Source organism: Cyprinodon variegatus, unplaced genomic scaffold, assembly GCF_000732505.1.
Source record: "Cyprinodon variegatus isolate N-32 unplaced genomic scaffold, C_variegatus-1.0 Scaffold561, whole genome shotgun sequence".
Classification (NCBI taxonomy): Eukaryota; Metazoa; Chordata; class Actinopteri; order Cyprinodontiformes; family Cyprinodontidae; genus Cyprinodon; species Cyprinodon variegatus.
The window spans coordinates 449087-470041 of record NW_015151014.1 but is presented as its reverse complement, the minus strand read 5'-3'; the positions used below and the strand labels follow the sequence as shown (position 1 = coordinate 470041).

General features: G+C 39.0%; 2 protein-coding genes across 2 annotated transcripts in view; both read right to left on the bottom strand.

The window, feature by feature from the left end:
* Positions 1 to 237: 237 nt before the first annotated feature.
* Positions 238 to 5656, bottom strand: atxn1l (ataxin 1-like). The gene is made up of 3 exons (XM_015391837.1): positions 5523 to 5656; positions 2425 to 3593; positions 238 to 1993 (listed from the first exon to the last, which is right to left on the bottom strand). The coding sequence occupies exons 2-3, from the start codon at positions 3469 to 3471 to the stop codon at positions 605 to 607; spliced, it is 2436 nt and encodes an 811-aa protein (XP_015247323.1). The 5' UTR covers positions 3472 to 3593; positions 5523 to 5656; the 3' UTR covers positions 238 to 604.
* A 2972-nt stretch (positions 5657 to 8628) lies between these two features.
* mtmr10 (myotubularin related protein 10) overlaps positions 8629 to 20955 on the bottom strand; it is a 19368-nt gene continuing 7041 nt past the window's right edge. The window contains exons 6-16 of the mRNA XM_015391832.1: positions 16536 to 16629; positions 16285 to 16432; positions 15662 to 15749; positions 15395 to 15483; positions 14951 to 15081; positions 14732 to 14801; positions 14388 to 14458; positions 14108 to 14280; positions 13850 to 14020; positions 12949 to 13131; positions 8629 to 12060 (exon numbers count right to left, since the gene is read on the bottom strand). Coding sequence (XP_015247318.1) covers positions 11449 to 12060; positions 12949 to 13131; positions 13850 to 14020; positions 14108 to 14280; positions 14388 to 14458; positions 14732 to 14801; positions 14951 to 15081; positions 15395 to 15483; positions 15662 to 15749; positions 16285 to 16432; positions 16536 to 16629 — 1830 coding nt within the window. The 3' untranslated portion in view covers positions 8629 to 11448. The remainder of the gene's footprint in view (positions 12061 to 12948; positions 13132 to 13849; positions 14021 to 14107; positions 14281 to 14387; positions 14459 to 14731; positions 14802 to 14950; positions 15082 to 15394; positions 15484 to 15661; positions 15750 to 16284; positions 16433 to 16535; positions 16630 to 20955) is intronic.

Genomic DNA, 20955 nt, shown 5'->3' with positions numbered 1-20955 from the left:
CACACACACTATCAACATCCTCACAGGAGCTGCTGATGTCAGTAACTAGTTTCTGAAGGGGATATTGTTCATTCTTAGTTTTTTTTTTAGGATATTTGGCATTTAAGGATGCCTGGCTATGATTTTTAACATCAGAATTGGTAGCTGTGCTTTGAGGCTACAAATATTGTTGTGTAATCCATGCTTTCTCAGTGAGAGTTTTAGACCAAAGGTAAAGCCAGTGTAGTTTTTTTTTAAGTGTGTGTGAAAAAGTCCAGGTGTGAGTACAAGGAGGTGAAGACAAAGGAGGGAGCGAGGAAGAGAAAAGCAGTGTGTGAGGACTATGGCAGGCATTTATAAGCTACATACGTTCTACTTAGCTTCCCATTATCCATTCAGACCTCAGCAGACTGGGAGACCAAATGTTTCTGCTTTTGTGGCTGTGTTTCATTAAAGCAAAACATCTCAAAGGAGCAAAGAAATTATGTGTCTTTGTATATTTTCAGGTGTGCAAAATCTCAAACATTCTGAGGCTACATTCACACTGTTTTTCCCCTCTTTCTCTCCTTGTCAGACTCATTCTTGCTCCTGGCAGTCTCTCCTAATGTTGCTACCAAATGTGATGCTACTTCCCTGCATTAGAGCGCCCCTCGATGGACAGTTTGACCTCCTGGGGGATGAAAGAAGGCCTTGTGTGGCCGGAGGTGATTATCTGAGGACGAGGCCCTTCTTCTCCCTTCATGCTGTACCTTTGGAGGCCAGGCGAAGACCAGCGCCTCTGAGAGGCACCCAGTGTGGTCTGCATGGCGGCCACTCCTGTCCCAGTAAAAGCAGAGCCCTCTGTGTGCAAGTGGAAACTGCTCTGACTCCTTGGGTGCTCTATAGAGGTCCTACTTCGTCTGGTGGGGGATTCAGTGTGTCCAACAACCGCTAAATGTGCTTCATCCTTTTCTACCATGTCCCTCTCACCATCCCTCTGTCGTTCTCTGTGGATGCGGTCCACCCTGAATTGAGGCTGAGGCCGCAATTGTTGGGGTGCAGGAGGCCCCATGAGCTGGTGATCAGGTCCTAATGCTGCGTTGGTTTTGCCTAAAGTCCTTGACATGTTCTGCTGCTGTGAGTTGTGATGTGGTTGTTTATGCAGCTGTGTTTGAAGCTGCTGCTGCTGCTGCTGCAAGGTGATGGACACGCACATGTCTCCGACCTGTAGATGGTGGCAGGTCAGCCCGTACAGCTGTGCCGTACGCTCAGGGCTGCATGACGACCAACCCTGGCCAAACACGAAAAAGGGATGCTCTGGGGGTACGTCAATGGTCACCTTGCTCTGCTGCTCCCCTACGGTAAAATGTAGAGATACAAGACCGGGTCTCTGCTGGCTGGGCCGGATGTCCATCACCATGCTGGAATCAATCTTGAGCCCTCCACTCACCTCTGCACTTCGCACAAAATCCTGAGTTTGCAGGTCCTCCACACGCTTCAGCTCCCCTGTGGCTAACTGAATAATTGCCCCCTTCATAAAATGTGATGGGTTATTGGTAGGTGCTGCTGGTGTCACACTTGCAGTCTGAGTTGCCTCTGCTGTAGAATGGACCGATGGCTGCTGCTGATAACGCTTAGCAGTGGTCGGCTCTACCTTTTCAGGGAGACATGCTCTGCCCGCAGAATCAGAACTTTTAAAGCTTGTGTTAATGGAGGCCTTAGAGGCTTCGTGTGCCTGTCCTGGATAGTGCTGGAGCGGCTGGGATTGATGCTGAGCGTGATAGTCGAGAGGAATAAGCACTGGCTGCCCATTGGTGAGCACGACAGCGTGACCTGGCTGCTGGAGACCGGTAAGTTTATGTTCACTGTAACCAAACGGTTGTGCTGCATGCACAGCCCTAGCAGCTGTGTTCTCTCCATGGACATCTCTGCTTCTTTGGACCCCCTGAGAAAGATTCAGGGGAGCAAATGAGACCTCCTTTCGCACTCCGCCACTTGTACAGGAGGTAGCCAGACGACCAACGACCTGCTGCACCTGGGAGGAAAACATGGAGTCAAAGTGACATCATTCTGAATTAAATTCAAACACACATAAGACATTTAAAAGTTGCTTTTAGATTTAAAGACACCAAACATTTCACAACAAACATATCAACGTAAACAGAAAATATTTACTTATTTCATACATCTGGAACTCAACATTTCATACATTTTTAACTGAAGTTAAAACATTTTAACATGACCTCAAATCTATACATATTACTTTTCTGTGAGGGATTCTCTTAATAAATCAAGACAGATTTAATAAATATTAGCATTACATTATCACCTTTCTATTAAAAGAAAATGTGGGTTTATGTTTAAAATACACAACATTGTCATTTCAACATTTAACAATAGGATTGCAATGTGGTGCTAATCCTAATATCTTGCTTAAAGTTCCATAACCAGGCTTTGAGTCCTTACCTCCAGATCACTGTCTGGTGTGCTGCGCTGACCAGGAGAGATGCGGCCTTCCAGTCGTCGGTTCTGCAGGACCCGTTCTTGGCTCTGCTCTTGCATTGCAGAGCTGGATGCTACCTGTTGCAGATGTGCATTTCTGGAGGAGTAGGCAGAATCTTGTAGGATCTCCCTGACTCCTTGCTCTTTATCGCTGCCATTAATCTCTGTGTCGTTGCCCTGCAAAGGAATGTGGGAGTCGCTGGTGGCAGAGGGACCCCTGCTGCCCTGGGGTTGATAAAAGATCGGCAGCCCTCTGGAGCTGATCTCTGGGGCAGGTATAACTCCAATAGTACTGATGTGCTGCTGGGCAGCCTGCTCTGAAGGCATTATCAGTGGAACACCACTTGGAGCTGCAACTTTGGTAAATGTATGGCCCTGTGCCTGAGGAGGAGGGGAAACAACACCGTCCTGTATAACGGATGGATAGGGAACCAGGTGGGACACGGCATGAGGCTGAGTGATGGTCCCTGAGGGAGAAATCAATGATCCGGGGACAAAGCCAGAGGGGACTGCATAGGGAACTGCAGCGTAAGGGGAGCTAACGAACTGGAGAGATGGATGTGGAATATGAGCATAACCAAGAGGAGGATAGGAAAGACCTGGATGCTGCAGAAGAGAAGAGTGGACGGTATAGGCTGGAGAGATGTGGCTTAACACTGGGTGGAGACTGCTAGAAGAGTAAGTTACAGAAGGAACAGCCACTTTATAAATCATACTGTACTGATCCACAGGCCCTGCTGAGATGCTCTCAGGATTATCCCCTCCATAATGATGCTCAGGATGAGCTCGTTGCCACTCTCCAGATGAGTTCCCTCCCTGAGTGTCACTGTTGGCTGCAGAGTTCTGGATGGAAACGACTTCGGATTCTCCGTTGCCTCCTGCAGAAGCACTGGCAGTACCTCCTGCAGCTCCTACTCCACTAGTCCCTCCAACTCCACCGCTGTTACTAAGAGGGAGGTCCCTCTTCTTAGGAGGCAGGCTCTCCTGGTTACGTTCCTGAGCTGGTTTCATTGCAAACCTTTTAACAACCAAGTTGCTTTACTGAACTGCACAGGAACTGAAACCTGCAAGCCAGTCAGTCCACACAGCAACCAGTTCTGAAAATACCAGACTGACCCTGTCTGCCAGCTCACCTAGAAAGACAAAAAAACTTTTGTAATTCTATATTTAATGGAACATTTGAGCTGCTTAATCTAAATGATGCTTTATGCAATAGACTTATAAGTTTAATATTTATACGATAGAAATGCTCTCTCCTGAAAGTTTCCAAAAAGAAGAAAAAAAAATTTTCTGTCAACCTAATTAGTGCATCATTGAAAACCTGTTAATCCCATCTTAATTTTTTTAGAATGCACTTTTATTTTTTAATTATTTAATAGCCTAAACACAGCCCCTGACTTGATAAGGTGTACTATAGGTTCAGAAAGTTTAATTAAAGTATCGCTGACTTTTTCTGAAAAACAGTTTGGATTTCATTGCAAGATGTACATAAACTATGGAAAGTAAGCTATTAATTAGTTTATTCCTTTGATTAGCTAACATTTTTTGTTTTTCAGGTCTCAGCCAATTATTGAAATCATCTTTGAAGCCTTAATACCCTCGAACAGTATGAGTTCAGTTCCTGAGGCAAACTAAGGCTACATTCATAGGACAAGTCTTGATTCTTAATCCAGATTTTTTTTTTTTCATGTCAATCAGATTTTTCTGAATGGTCGTGCAGAATACAACTTTGATGTGCCCATCATCAGACTGCACCGTGAAAGTTTCGTAGCTCGTAGAACTGGGTGGGCAATTCCAGTTCCAGTTCCTGGGGACTGTTATCCTGCTAATTTTAGATCCATCCTTGGTGCCACACACCTGAATCAAATGGCGGAGTTACCTCATCAGTATGCAGTTAGTTCCTCCAGAGTCCTATCAATCATCTAATTACTTGATTCAGGTGTATGAAACCAATTCACATCTAAAGGTTGCTGGAAACCGGCCTTCACAAACTGGAATTGCCCACCCCTGCTCTAAAGCGACCCAGATGGGCAGAAGGACAAGACTCATAGCTGTGCAGTGTTTACAGAAGTCATAACAGATATCAGCATCCCCGTTTTATAAGTTGTCGCACAACGGGAGCCGACAATGTTATTATCACATTGTACAATGAAAAAAGGTGAGATAATAGAGATCAGAACTATTCACCAATCAATCACTGTTGGTTTACTGTGTTTTTTCTAAAGTCCAGAATCATTGCAAAAACTTTAAAGCATCTCCTGCTTTTTTTTTTTTTTTTTTTTTTTTTTTTTCATCAGCTTCATGAAGATGCTAATTTTATTTTCCACCAAACGTACCAAAAGCTGGCTCAGTGTTGGTCTTTTCTATATATATTAGACTACTTTCTGGTATGAGGGATTAAATATTTCTAAAGTGTCATTATCAGAGATATACCTGTTTATAAAATGTAAGACCTAATGGGTAAAATTTAGAACAAAACTTTAAGTCATAAACCGTTTTATTTATTGATCCAACAGAAAGCCCACTTTGCACCATTAGTATGTCAAGTTATGCTTTAAAACAGGCTAAATGTAATAAAAAATGTAATGCTAATCAATTGTTAGATTAAATTTGAATTTGTCTATAAACAAAATCATGAATCATGTTAAAATAAAATTGAGAACATGTTTAAAATGGAAACCTGTACGTAACACAAAAGGAAGCCAAAGTTTACATTATTTTAAACTTAACCATAAGGTCAGTTTCTTTAATCGTTAGCCTCCAAGCTCACTTGGCTAAAGTTAGCTAGCTACTTTTACACATAAATATATACTTTTACCCCAAAATATTAAGGGTGTCGGGTGACAATCATTTACCTAATTATTAAAAAAAAAATTCAAAGTAGGTCTGTTACAACATAAGTTTACTCTGTTAACGTAACAAGTTTATCTGTGAACATCGAGGAGGAGGCTAGTTAGCTACAAAGCTAACTTAAAGCTACAAGAGTCTGAGTCACAGCTAAAATGTCAAAAAATGCTTATTTACCCTAAAAGTGTTTGCGTTGTTTCATGTTGCACACTTACCCTCTAATGTCATCGCGGACGGACGTTTCTTTGAAATAAAAATAAAGGTGAATATGCGAAGGGGGGGTGATTGGAAGGGGGGGAAATCAAGGCTAACGAGTAAAGCCCATCTCAAAGGCCAGCGGAGGCGCTCGCGAATGACGTCAGTTCTTTATTCAATTTCCTGTTTTTCCAAGCCATGGTGTGTAATGTCCATTAAAAACTGTGCACTTGTCTAAATATGTCAAGGTTTATCGTAACTGTCTTTTTTTTTTTTTTGGACATAACAAGAAGTCACTGCCATTACTCCAAGCCACATGAAGAAAAGACAGAATAAAAAGAGGTGGAAAGAAGAAGTTAATAATAATAATAATTTTTGGAGCTCTTTATTCTTTATTTCTTTGTCCATCTGAATTGTTAATTCCTAAATGTATATTTTTTGCAGAGTTTATTTGCAGGTTAATAATTGTTGATTCTATTTATCTGTGGTTTATTATTTGTTTGTTTGTTTTTTTCTGAGGTATGACAGGAAGTGATGTGGATCAGTCCACTTTCTATAAATGTAGGGGCCTGGGAAAGGACCAGCAGGGTCCAATGGTTTTTACCAGTGCAAGAAAAGGGAGGACAAAAGAAAAGTACTCTTTAACCATCATCAAGACTAGACATTGAAACTTCTTTTTGCCTGCGTATAAAAACTTGACCCCAGTGCCTTAGTGGTGGCTTAATTTGAACTTTAATTGGATGTTTGGTCTGGCAAACCATCACCACTACAATAATAATTATTTTTAATATAAGGATGTTGATACTATATGTTACATATGCGTCTGAGTACATTTCCAATATGGTTTATTTAAGTAAGTTAAAGCTAAAAGTGTTGGTCAGATCATATGGTTTTGTTACACAAATACTACAACTTCAAGATTCACATTTTGTTATTTATAAAGTGATGATTATGGCCCAAAGCTAGTGAAAGCATCAATTTCTCTAAACCATAATTATTAGATAGAAATCAAATTAAAAACAAAGTATGGCGATGTATTGCACAATATATGCATCCAGTGCTTAGAGAAGTCAACCACCACCACACCCGAACTGCAACACCAACACTAGTGGTATTAATGTACAGTATAAGCATGCAGCTCTGTTGGCTGGGTAAGGAAACTCAGGTGTTTTTATAGGAGCAGCTTTAAGTTGAAGGATACCAAATTAGAGAAGGTATTCTTGGCAGGGTCGGTAGGTACCAAGTTCTGATGGAAAATAAAATTAAGAATGAAATGCCCTAAACGTTCCCTTTGACGGTTTGGGCGACTTTATACTTGAGAAAACATGGTGTGCCATCTCTGCTTCTGTATGTCTCTAGTTCAGGAGTGGCTTAATGGATTGATTGATTGATTGATTGATTGATTGACTGATTGACTTTATTGATCTCACTGTGGAGAAATTTACTCGCTACAGCATAAATAGTCAAAGAAGAACAATGTGCCGAAGGAAGAAAAAGGTGCAGTATATAAAGTGCATCCATATATGACAGCTTTTTTATATATATAGCAGTATAGCTACAGCAACCCATGTCCTGGATATCTACTTGTAGTGGGTTTTGAAGCTATAAGTCCTGATACACTCGATACCTTCTGCATCTCCTCCATGCCCTTTCCTGGATGATCCCTCTGTGGAGAGGTTTGATAGCATATAAGTTGGCAGTCTTGCCAATGAAACCATTTATCTTTTCATGTTCATAAAATGCCAATTTGATCCTTTAAAGAAAACAAGAGCTTTTTTAAACGTTAATATTCTAATTGAGGAACCACATTTTTTGTTGTTTTATTGGCTCTTAACTTCAACTTTGGTAAATGTATGGCCCTGTGCCTGAGGAGGAGGGGAAATACCGTCCTGTATAACGGATGGATAGGGAACCAGGTGGGACATGGCATGAGGCTGAGTGATGGTCCCTGAGGGAGAAATCAATGATCCAAACTAGTATGTGTCACTATGTAAAGGAGCTCAGAGTTTCACATTTTGTAATTATCTGAAAGATATCTTGATTATATTGATATGTAATGCATCTGTGCATTTCTCATAAAAAAACAGGGATTATTCTATAGCAATAAAAGGTGATTTTCTTTTGTACCTCTTTACAAGGAGTACCAAAATATGTGATGGGCTTTATCTAATGACTATCAAGACGTTGCACAAACACCCAAGTCGTTGGCCACAAGTAGTGATAAAAAAAGCAGAGAGATATCTATTAATATCAAGTATACATGCAGGCTTCTCTAAGGGTAAGATGAACGTGCTTTAGTGGTTCCTTATTTTGGCCCAGAACTAAAAAGATATAATATGTGTGCCTTCTGACTTTACTTTTGTGTTCATGCTGCAAAATGGACCAAAATGATGAACCCACAATTATTTAACTTAAAGTTTACTGTACATTATATCAATATTAGAAAATACCCTGTATAAGCACTTAGGATATGAAGTTAGCAGCTCTTCCTACAATTCTAGTCTTGGTATCTGTTGATTTCTTATATTGAAAATAGGCATAAAATATCATCATAGTCAATATTTAATTGCAGTTTAAGAAAAAAAAAAGGGGTTATAAAAAGGTTCAGAAAATATAAAGCAAATTTAAAACTGAGCAATGTCAGTAGGTTGCACTCAATTTGGGGTGTGGTCATAAATAGAAATTTAAATTTTGTCTTATATAAAGTAGAACACCTTGTGCTTTAATCTACACAAAATTAAGGTAACTCACTTTCATAAATAAAGGCAAAATTCTGTAGTTTAAAATTGACCCTAAAGATCATCCATTACATGTGCTTAAAGGGACAAACAACAGGGGGAGCTGGAGAGGTGTCATGGAGGAAACTGCCAGTGTGTGTGTGTGTGTGTATATATATGTATATATATATATATATATATATATATATATATATATATATATATATTAAACACATAAGAACACAGAAAAGGGGTTTTCAGTCTGTGTTCCCTACCCTACTGTGTGAGAGATAAGAAAAAAAAGTTTTACCTCAATTTAAACATAATGTTCTTTGTTTGGTTGAAAACAGAAAATTTATTTTTCATCCATAGAAACAGACATTTAAATATTTTAATAGAAATGTTAGTTTTTTTTTGGCCTCCAAATCCTTGCAATTTAAACTGGAGTCTGTGTTCTTGAACTGAGTTTAATAGATTAATAGCACTCAGCGGAATGGTTCAAGCACCACAAAGACCACTGACATAAATAATAATGGTGTCACCAGGTGTATGCATTTTCAGTAGTTCAATGTGCTAAAAATAGATGCTGTGTGAAAATAAAAGACAAATTCAGCATCCTGAATTATTTGACAGAGATGTGACCAATTACTTCCTGCAATGGTGCTAAATAAAATTTTTTTTTGTTAAATGTCAAATCTTTCCAGATTCACTTGGTGTTTGTTGCCCATGTCCAACAGGCTATGATGTGTGTGTGTGTGTGTGGAGTCGAGTATAATATAGAATAACCATGGTCAGACACTCTGAACTCAAGGCTCTCTTGGTAAGAGGTAGCCGTGCTGAAAACTGTTCCACCTAAAGTCCTTCTATTTAGAGTTGCTTTATTCACTGTGTGCTTTTTTTCCTTTGACAACATACTCAACAATTCGTAATATGTGCGGGTACTTCATTTAGGTCCATGGAAAATAAAACACAGGGTGTCAAATCTCAAGTCAGGGGCTAATATTAGAACAGCTCCATACAGTAATCTCATATGCATATCAATAAGATTGTAATCTATTCGCTTTCTTCGTGACATCTGGGCCAGGATGCCTTTATCTCCTATATTTGATAATGTTAGCAGAGTTAAGAGGGGGAAAAAAAAAATACAGAACACTTTTCAATTCAAAAACTAATATAATGATTTGTTGCTGGTATACATATTTGAGCTACATGTTCAGTTAGGAAAAACAGCTTCAGTGCAAACCCCCTGAATTCTAGTACATTAACAGCTCTGCTAAGTCACAAGTATTAGAAACAAAATCAGCTCAACAGAATATTGTTACAAAAAAAAGGCACAAAGGGTGTCCAGAAGTAACTGCCTCCATCTTTGAGAACATTTGCATAAGTGAATAATTACATCTGCTGATCATCAATCTGAAACTGTGCCACAGAGGCACAACCATCATACAATTACAGCAGAGTGCAACAATGTAAGTTAGTGGAAAAACTGCATATAAATACATCTCCATAAAATACAAAGACTAAACCAAGAATAAAGATTCATTTAGTACCATTAATCAAAATTAACTCAAACATATACAGTATTTATAATTTGCCAAAATTATGTTCAACTGTTTTTTTATTATAATCTATTCTATATTTGGAAAAAAGTGCAATTAATAGCATTTGCGGGGAGCAAGTTTGCACTTAGATGAAACTATAAGAAACGCCTGAACTATTTATTGCTAAAGAGTGAAGAGTTTCCTGTATATTGTCATTTAATCTAGCGATGCAGGATTAATGAACATTTATAAAAAAAAAAATTAAAAAAAAAAACAATTGGTGCAAGTGGTCCAGGTTTCCAATTCCAACATTTGAGACTGTGCTGGTTTCTCTAGACTGGATTATATATTTCTACAGTAGAGTCTCAAAAAAAGTCCTTGCTTAGCTGGTAATAAACCAGGGAGAAATCATTTTATGGTGTACAATCCGATAGCAGAAGCAGAGTTTAAATTTCCTGAGAATAGAATTACCTTCAGCTTCTGTTTTTTTTATTTTCTGAATAGGTAATGATCATCAGTATATGTTCACAAAAATATCTGCTGCTGAAACAAGTATCCATATAACACTTTCAGACTTCTCTGTATCTCACCCACATTCTGCCGTGGATTGCAAAACAAATGTGATGGTTGGGCCATGTCAGAACTAAAGAAAATGCACCTTTTTTTTTTTAGATATCACATCTTAGCCCATGTCAAAATAAGGCTTTGAAAGATTGGATTCAAAACCTGGAACTTATTGGAATTAAAGAATTTGTCCCTTTTCAGATAATTGCTAATTTGGCTGCCCTCCATTGGGAACATTTTCCTCTCAGTGCCTTGCCAGAAGGCACATATGTTTAAAAAGAAAAAAATAAAGAGAGATTTGTAAACACCTTGCAACGCAAAAGAAGAAATATTTACCACAGAATTAAGTTCCCACAGCTCCTTCACCCATTATCAATACACACACTTTGATAACAGAAACATTAAGTCAGAAAACAATCAAGGTCAGACCCTGAAAACCCACCATTTGTTGTAAAAGATCCATTTAAAAAAAATACAATTACAGCAAACTGCTTCTCATTCCTATATTACATTCATACAGGCCAGATATCTTCTATCTTTACCACTGAACAGATTTTGGGTTAGCTGGTAGTTACAATCCACATATATTTGAATCTGATCAGAGAATTGCATCAGTGCTGCTACACTAAAACGAGCGTTTCCTAATTTCACACAATTTAGCTGATAGCAATGCTACAGTGATATAAAACAGAAAGGAAATAACAAAGGATTGGAGAATGAACTTTGAATGTAATGGTAAAGGTATACCACCCTGATAAAACTCCCAAATGCTTGTAGTTCGACTATTATGTATTGAAGGGTAAAATACAATTGTTTCTTTTGCTTAACTGTATAAAAGACCAGATTAAAAGTTTTTTCTCTCCCTACAGTTAGGACCTTGCAGTAATGAGTTACTAGCCCAAACGAAATATGCCCTTTTGGTGACAACGATTTGGTTTTAAGAATTATAGCTATAATAAGGAATGACCTTAGATTTAGAGCAGCATTAGTGGTGCAAGTACTAATAAATGAAGGTGTGCAAAACTTGAAATCCTAAAAAGGCTTTTTTTAATTTGTTAGCATATTTACTGGAACATATGCTAAAGGTTGTGGAAAGTATTCTGATTAATTAGGACAGAAGTCCATTAGAAAGTGTCATTAGCCAGGGTTTCTGTAGAGAGCCAGGTTTTTGCCCCATTCAGAAATTTGCTAATTGGAGTCCCTTGAACACCTCGCCGGCACAGATTTCCCACAGGGTTGAATGGAAAAGATGAGTTAAGGACATTGGGAGATGTAGGGGGTTCATCTGCAGAACTAGCCTTAAAATACATCCTTCTTTGGCCTGGAGGGGGTCCGCTTGGACTTGGAACAGGGGTGCTATGTGGACTAGCACCTTTGTACTGCCTGAGCTTGCTTTGCAGTGTATCAATTTCATCAACCAGTTGGGATACTTTGTGGTAGACTGTGGCAGGGCCTCCTTTTGGGATGCAAGCTTCAAGAACCCAGCGCAGAAAGAACAACTTCCAGAGAACCACATGCGAGGGCAGGACCAGGGGGATCAGGACCCCCTGCAAGTCTGCAGGGTGAGAAAACCAGTCCCTAAAGAACCGTTCTGCCGGGCTTTCATCTTTCACTGGAGAAAAATCCCCCCTTAGACCTGAGATCAGAGAGCCCCGCCGTTGCAATGTGTCCTCCTCACCCTTGAGTCCATTACGCTGTGACGTGCTTGATATTCGCACAGTAGAACTGAAGGCTTTCTGTAGGAGGAAGAATATAAGACTAGATTTAGGTCTGAGGTCCAGAAGAAAAACATATCGGTGCATAAGTAAAACAAAAAAAAACCCCAAACATTTGAAGGGGTCTGGTACTAGACAGGGGTAATGATAGTGGGGTGTAGTTTGCTGACTACACAAGCCTCATCACACGAGTCTAGTTCATATAAAACCTTTTTGAACAGCTCAAATTATTTGCTATTTTTGACAAATTGATTTGCAGCATTAGTTTTCTTTAAAGGCCCACCTGGCTCTGTTAGAGGAGTTTGTTTACCTAATTCAATCATCTCAACTGTGAAATTTCATGTGCATGTTAAGATCAATTTAAAGCAACTTAAGCCGTTTTAACAAACAGGCACAGCTGCACCAAGGAAACGGAACATCTAGCAAAAGGAAGTCAGTGCTGAGAGCTAAGGCACCACATAATGTGATAAGAAGAAATATCTCTGCCACAACAGCCATTAACATGCATGACAGGTTATTGAATCAAAAGTCTATGTTTTCTCATAGAAATTGAAGTTTCCTACATCTGTCAGCCAAAAGCCATCTGCCTGGTAGTAGGATTCAATCGTGCTGATGCTTGGTTTGTTTTGTACACAGAGCAATCTCTGGCTAAGATCAACATAATAAACAGAGTTTCAGTAATGTATCCACAGGTGTTTTGTTTAGTGTTGAGAGATCAGGTTTTTGCCAAAGGGAACATCATGTTCATTCAGATGATTTGCCAACATCAAAAAGGCTACGGGCAATTGCATTTGTACTTATCCTTAGAATGTGCTTTACAAGAGCCAAATGAAAAGTTTTCTGCATGCACTTATGCTTTGCTCTTAAATGGATTTTATAAAGTATAGCTAGTTACAGCCTCTTGCATACCTTTGAGCGCTGAAAGCTTTTGACTTCTCCATTCTGAACACAGGCAGCTCCTTTACCAACATACATGGGGTTATTAAAGAGGGTTTGATCTCTGCTGGAGAACTGCTGGGACCATTTCCACACAGGAGGGAAGATGACAGTGTGGTCTTCTGTTGGAGGGATGGCTTTGTTCTTGGCAAAGTCCTGTAAAGACAAAATTAAGAGTTTGTGTAATACACCATATATCCTTAAAACTTATATGAAACAAAGAAACAAATGGTTTTGTACACGAGGGAGATCGATGGACGGATCAGCGCGCCATCGGCAGTGATGCGGTCGCTGTATGGACTGTCGTGGTGAAGAGGGAGTTGAGTCGGGGGGTGCAAAGCTCCCAATTTACCGATCAATCTACGTTCCTACCCCCACCTACTGTCATGAGATCTGGTTAATGACCGAAAGGACAAGATCGCGAATACAAGTGGCCGAAATGAGTTTTCTTGGCAGGGTGGCTGGGCACAGCCTTTGAACAAAGTTCCCCGGGAGGAGCTCAGAGTAAAGTCGTTGCTCCTCCATGGCGAAAGAGCCAGCTGAGATGGCTCAGGCATCTGTTCAGGATGCCTCCCGGTCGCCTCCCTTGGAAGGTGTTCCAGGCATGTCTTATTGGTAGGAGGCGTGGTGGAACGCCCAGGACACGCTGGAGGGACTATTTTTCTGAGCTGGTTTGGTAAAGTGGCTGGATAAAGTGTGCTGGTTTAAATAAATATGTAAAACTTTCAAATTAAACATTCAGATAAACATACTCATTTAGTTTCCCATTATTCCATTTAAAATTGTTATTGAAACAGCACAGCATATGGTGCAATGCTTGAAAACACATTCAACAAAGCCAACAAATGCTTAATTATATACAAAAGTTTCTCACCTGCAAGACTTGAGAACACTGTTTAGAAGAATTGAAGAGGAAAGTACTGAAGAAAGGGATCCACATGCTGTCACTCAGCACAGTCAGATAGGCTTCTGTGAACTCAAATGCTGCTGGGTACTGGTTCGTCATCTGCCACACACAGTCCAGGAACAAGGTGAACAGTGGAGACTGTAACAAAGAGAAAGAAACTGATTAGAAAAGGAAGCATGTCTTCTAAGATCACGTTCTCTATGGCTAGAACAATGTAAATCCCACCTCCTTGTTTTCATTTTTCTTCAAATGGTTGCATCTGTCCAGGAAGCGATGGCCGGCCATCACCCACTCCTTCTGCACCAAACTCTGAAAGCCATTCAAGCTGCGAAAGTGAGGGTCCAACATGAGTTGCACCAGAGACGATACTACACAGTTCAGGTCTCTGTCCTCTTCCTCTGCACAAAGAATTGGCAGACATGTTTTTTAATGTAGTTAAACATGCAATTGGAAGACTAAGGAGCAACAAACATTATGAATCAATTGCAGAAAAAGAGAATATTACCCAGAAGAATGACCGAGACATTCTTTCCATCCAAGCTGTACACTACCTCTGCAGAGAACTTTAAAAACATCCTGGTTCACAAAACAAAAACAAATTGCTTTTAAAAACATATAAATGAGAGAGATAGCAAAAATAAAGAGACAGTGAGAAAGCAAGAAACATGGTGATTGAAAGATAGGGATAGAGAAAGATTGCTAGAGAGACATCAACATATTTATGGAAAAGAACATGAACACCATTAATAAGAAGGTTAAAAAATGATGCTGCTACTTAATGATAGCTACTCCAATAAGGATATTTTGATACAGTTAGAAGCCCAATAGTCCTGCTGCCTTGTTGCGTACCTGACATACTCAAGCCACCGTGAATTCTCAATGGATGAAAGCCATCTCTCCTCTGATTCCTCAAAAGGGTCTACCCAGGAAAAACAAACAAAACAAAAAACAAATCTGTAAAACTGAGAACAAACACATTGCTTCAACATCAAAGACATTTATTCTACACCTCATCAAGACGTTGCATAGGAAATATTTGAACTACAGATGTGTCAGAAGAAAGTTCACCTAAAGTGCAGATCTGTCGCGCTTTAACAAAGGCACTTTGGATGTCCTGGATATTAGGAAGAGCTTTGTCCAGATCTGACACGGTTACTTCTCTGCGTTGTGGATGACTTTTAGTGATCGCTGTAAATATCCTATAAATAACACACAAAACAGGAGACTAATTCAGTTATCAGAAATATGGTTATAACCCTTTATAAAAGTTCACAAGAACTCAGCATCTGCAGTGGTTGTACAAAAAAGATTATCAAGACACCAGATCAATGAATGAGGCAGATGAAGTACAGGACTAGTGCCATTTGTCTGTTAAATATCAACAACGAATAAGTAAAACATTACAAACGTTTTTCAAAGCAGACTGCAGCAGAGGTTAGCTAGATAAGGATAAAGTCTGGTATCTATCGATGAAATTAAAACTGTTTAAAGAAGCACATCAATGTTTATTACTTCTGCTCAGTTTTCCTCTGATTCAGCGGCTCTGTTGAGCCCGCCATACGGACAAGAGCGCTCCCATTCCTGTGATTCCAGCACCACAGCTGTAACAAGAAACCCACAAAGGAGAGGAAAATGAACAAAAATAAAACAGATTTTTTTTAAAAATGAAAAATTAAGCAAATCACTGCCATTGGAAGTCTGGGTGGAATTAAGTAATCAAGTGAAGAAATAACGTTTGCTGAAAAGCAGAAGGTTGATAAAAGATAGGAGCATACTTACGGGGACACGTCCATCATTGAACGATAGTGAGTATGACTTAACATCCTGATCCGTTAGAGAAACGGGGACCACAATATACTCTGGAAGACTAGAAGAATGAAAAGATTAAAGAGAAAAAAAGGTAAAAAATCGGAAATCATTTATAGAAACTAAACCATATCCAGAGGACATAGGAAAGCTTAAACTAAAGACTTAGTAGAGCTAATCTTTCCTTTCTCCCTGTTTTACAGTGAAATTTGTCACCATCCTCTCCCTGTTTTACAGTGAAATTTGTCACCATCCTTTAGCACTGCAAACTGTAGGATTTAAAAAGGATTCAAAATATTATTGCAAAATCTTTTAATTTCCAATAGTGGTTGTTTTCTGAGATGCGATAATAAAAGGGAAGGCAGAGGCACATTTCTGAGCAAACTACTGTTTTGCTGTATGTAAAAAAAAAATCAATGTGAGGGCCAATCTTGGCAAATGTATTTTGTTCTAAACAGTCTAAATATGCAAGTTATTTATTTTTTTCCTATCTCAGAAAAGAACCTTAGGAAAATTATCCAAACAAGTATATACCATTTAAAGTAATCTTCAAAAGGGTTATTCTTTTACACTCAAAGGAAACATGATCAGAGCACCTTTCAGAGATGATATATTTCTGATTGATGGAGCAAACCCTCCACTCTGAAGCCCCTGTTCTCTTGATTTCTCGATCCCAGTCAGAGGGGCAGTCAAATATTGGAGTCTGTATACCTCCTCTTGGGGTGGAGCCATTGACTAGGTCCCCTTGGAATAATAAAAATAATACACTTTAATCTTGAAAGTGTACAAAGAAATGAAGGTTCACAATACACATGAAAGCAAAAAGTATTTTAAAAGCATAACCAACCTTTGTAATGATGATATCTCAGTCCTTGATACTCAAAGCCAAAAAGCAGGTTGAGATCAGCAGGATGGGAATAATGCGCAATGGCGAGGCAAACCTGTATTCAACAGAGGTTAAATTATTTTAAGGACAAAAAGCACTGTTGCTGCAACAGCAATAACATAGAAATAGCTAATTATTGAGGTTAAAAAGTTATTGTTTTTCACTGAAACATTTCAGATCCGGAAGCCAGGCTCATTCTGACCATGAACTGAGGGTAATAAGGTTTATTCAACAAAATAGGGCCTGAAAAATCAAATGTCTGATAAAGCGTTGGGCACTGTTATGGCTCCACAGTGCCCCGCCCCCGACTCTAGCAGATCCATTGAAAGAGGCTCTATTGGGGTCTAACAAGGACTTCTATTCAGTAGTAAAGCTGTGAATAAAACGACAGGACACAGAAAAAGACTCAGTGTGTGTGTGTGTCTGTCTCTATAGGAAAACGGCTGCTCCCTGCTCTGTAATTTCCTGAGTAAAACGAGCTATTATAGAACAGCAAGTTCCATATGTCAAAGGGTTAAAAAAAGAACCCAAACTTGTTTTAGGTTCATACTGTAATTACATACATGGTGCTCACCAACAGACTCTCAAACAGTATGAGGGCAGACACTCTGTTTCAGTTCCTCCTCCAAAAGAAAACCTTCTTTGTTTTATTCTGTGTACAGCTACTGCTAACAGCTTCATATCTGTCAAGTTAAGTAAAACTAGCAAGTTGTGCTTCTCTAATCAAAACAGTTACCCCAGGATTTTCAGCTTTGGTGTAAGCATATTGTGCTCCAACACCTATGGTACATTGCTCACAAATAGTTACAATGGAGATCAGACATGTAGCTGATTAGATTCATGGATGTCAGTAAGGAAACACTGCACTATATAACCCATTAGTTTTCTAACAAAGCTGCAAAGTAAATAGCTTTGAGCCTTATGCATTAAATTCACTGGATCATTTTTAAATCCTGCAAATCAACCTTTTATAGTACAACACAGCTCGATGAGAGGAAATTCTGATGCGTATACATGTATGAAAATATGTAGTATTGTCCGTTGCTTCTAAATAGAAACATTAATTTTTAGGATTTTTTGAAAGAATAATACAGCATTTATTGCATCACAACAGACAAAACTCACCCTCCAAAGCTAAGGATCGATTATAAGAATTTAAAATTCTGTTTTTGGCGATGGAGGTGGCTTAAACTGCCAGGTCCTCCTACTATCAGGATCAAATTCTACTTCCTTTGCCCCGAATAAGCATTGTTCTCAACGTCAAATTGTTGTTTGGCCAGTGAACACACATCCTGACAAATCAGCCACTTCCACTGAAATGGAATGTCACCCAGCCGTCAGTAAAAACTGGTTATAATACACACCAACTATGCCAAATACAGACAGGCTGACTATGCCTACTGTATGCAGAGTTCAAAAACTGTATTCAGGGAAGGAGGTTCTTTGGAGCATAATGCAATAACGAAAAGAAAAACAGGAACCAAGTTTTAATTCTTAGAGAAAAAATATCTAAAATATGGAGCAGAAAGTCTAATGCATTCATTTTGACTTATTCATAACAGCTTTTAAAAAAGAAAAGGTGAAAATAACAAAAAATGTCAAGTTCATTTAATTACCAGACTCTTTACCAACCGCCAACTCTTGAAATAATGACATACGATTATTTAAGATGATGTCATCACATGGTAAACCTCTGATTTCTATTATTCGAGACAAACGGAAGTTTAACGTCACATGTTTCAAGGCAACACCACAAACACCTGTGACATCAAGACAAAAAAAAAAACTACAAAAACAAAAAATAATAATTCAAGCCATGGGGATGAGCAAGGAGGACCTCAAAGTAAGGCTTTTTTTTATCTTTAGGTGCAAAATATGTTTGAATCTTTATATACAAATAAAAACATGACGTCCAATTATTTGGACAGCACAGTATATAGAGCTGGGCTAAAATATTTTTAGCCAGCCACTGATTCGACAAGATTAGATATTTTTGTAATCTCCATCATAGTTTTACTTTACATATAAGAGACAAAATGAGAAAAATAAATAAAAAACAAACAGGGAATTATATTGATTTTTAAAGAATTTATTTGTAAATTTTGGTGGAAATTAAGGATTAGGTAAATAACAAAAATAAAGCTTTGTGTTTTGGTCCATTCCTCCTTGCAAATCTGCTGTAAAGCTGTTTTGGGGCTGCTGCTGAGAAACACAGAATTTCAACTCCCTCCATAAATTTTCTGTTCTCTTGAGGTCTGGACACAGGCTACATCCCCCGAGGACCTTATAAAGGTTTTTAAAGGGGCCACTCCTTCATTGTCCAAGCAGTGTATTATATAGTATTGTAAGCGGATCATTGTCATGCTGCAACACCCAGCCATGTTTCATCTTCATTCTCTCACTGATGAAAGGAGGTTTGGTTTTAAAATCTCACAATACATGACCCCTTTCATCAGTCCTTTAAGAAGATCCCTATCCCCTTGGCAGACAAAAACTGTAACAAAGCATGATATTTCCACCCTCATGTATTACAGTAAGTATAGTGTCTTGGGATGCAACTCAACATTTTTCCTCCTCTAAGCACAAGCTGAGTTTGTGCTAAAAAGTTATTTTTTGGAACCACCTGACCACATAGATTCTCCCAGTTCTCTTCTGCATCACCAATATGCTCTCTGGCAAACTGAACAGCACATGTACTGGCTTCAGCAGGAGAACACGTCAGGCACTGCAGGATTTGAGACCCTCTCAGCATAGTTTCTTACTGAAGTCCAAAAGGTTCCGCGTCTGTGAGGGCCAGATATCATCGCTACTTTGGTTCCAAATGTTTAAAGTGAATACTCATTGGTTTTCTACCTTTTTGTCTAAAAAAAAAAAAAACTGATAGGGATATAGTAAAATATCTGAAAAATACAGAGTAAAGTTAAGAGTAAGCCTAGTAAACTAGCCCCACCCACCAGCAGCCAAAATCATTTTTGCCTCAATCAACTAGAACTGGCGGGCCAATCACAACGCAGAGATGCGTTTTGAATTTCTGGATACAAAGCAGGCAGGGTTTTAAGGGAGTGACTACAAAGCCGCACGACAAGGAAGATGGCAACAACTATCGAACAGTAGCATGCACTGCGGCAGCAGCCGCTTTCAATGGAGTGCTTAATAGAAAGTTAAAATTTTTCTTTTCTGTTGTTCAATAAAAGTATGTTTTAAAAGATAATTTAAGTCGAGAATATTATACTTTAAAGCATCACTATATGGTCCATTTACCAATTGAATGCGTAATAAAAAAAAGAAAAAAATACTATTTCCGAAGTTGAGAGGACCGCAGCAAACAGCGGGCCTCCGAGGTTAATGTCAGCCAGGGCTAACCGCAGGCCGTCTGCAGCGGCCCTCTCTCGGCATAGTCGTGTGTGAAGGACTGCTGGCTCTGATGGCGATTTTTTTTAATCAGCTTTGGAATCAGTTTTGGAAGGATTGGGGTTTTCCTTTAAACATGAGCAGGAAGAGGCTCTACGCTCATTCATTTTTAAGAAGGATATATTCGCCGTTTTACACTCCCCCACCAGCGTTCTGTCGCGCTTACTACGCCACAATCAGTTGCGCTCATTGGTCAGCGCGTTGGCCAATAGGCACACACATGGTTTGAAAAACAACGGGTTGTTCTTATCAAGAATCTTCCGATGTCTCATTCATTGGGGCCATACTAAATTACACATTTAATCTCACATTTAGTCTGGTTTATCAGGCTAGTTAAGAGTACCAGTATCGATTAATCCCTAACAATACCCATCCTTACCAATACTGGCTAAAAAGGCCACTACACAAAGAAAGAGTCATCACTCCATAGATGATGAATTATAATCTGCTAGTACAGACACAGAAATACACCTTAGTATTAAGGACATTTTTTTTTTTTCTTAATTTACACTAAAACCGAACAATCTAGTTATTATGACAACTGTTGCGTGTGGAGGGAAAAAAAAAAAAAAAAAAAGGACGTTTGCAAGCTTGAGAACACCATTCCAACTTTGAATTACAATGGTTCCTGCATGATGATGTGAAATTTTCAACAAAGGAGACCAAAGTCATGAAATATATAGAAGTGGCATCTCAAGACAGGAGCAGGAACTTAACGGTCGGTTAAAAAAAGGTAAGAGAAAATGACCTTATTCATACAGCTGTAATAATTGCAAAGTGGTGAAGAAACTAAATAAGGTTTCGCAGTGACCCTCACCCCCAAAATAGTTAGACCTAGAATACAGTATAAATAACCTGAAAAGCCAGACTGATAGTATATTAGCTTTTTATGCTATGTATACACAGCATATTAGTCTGGATAGAAGTCAGTAGACCCAGATTTCAAAGGTGGGACTAAAAAAAATATTAT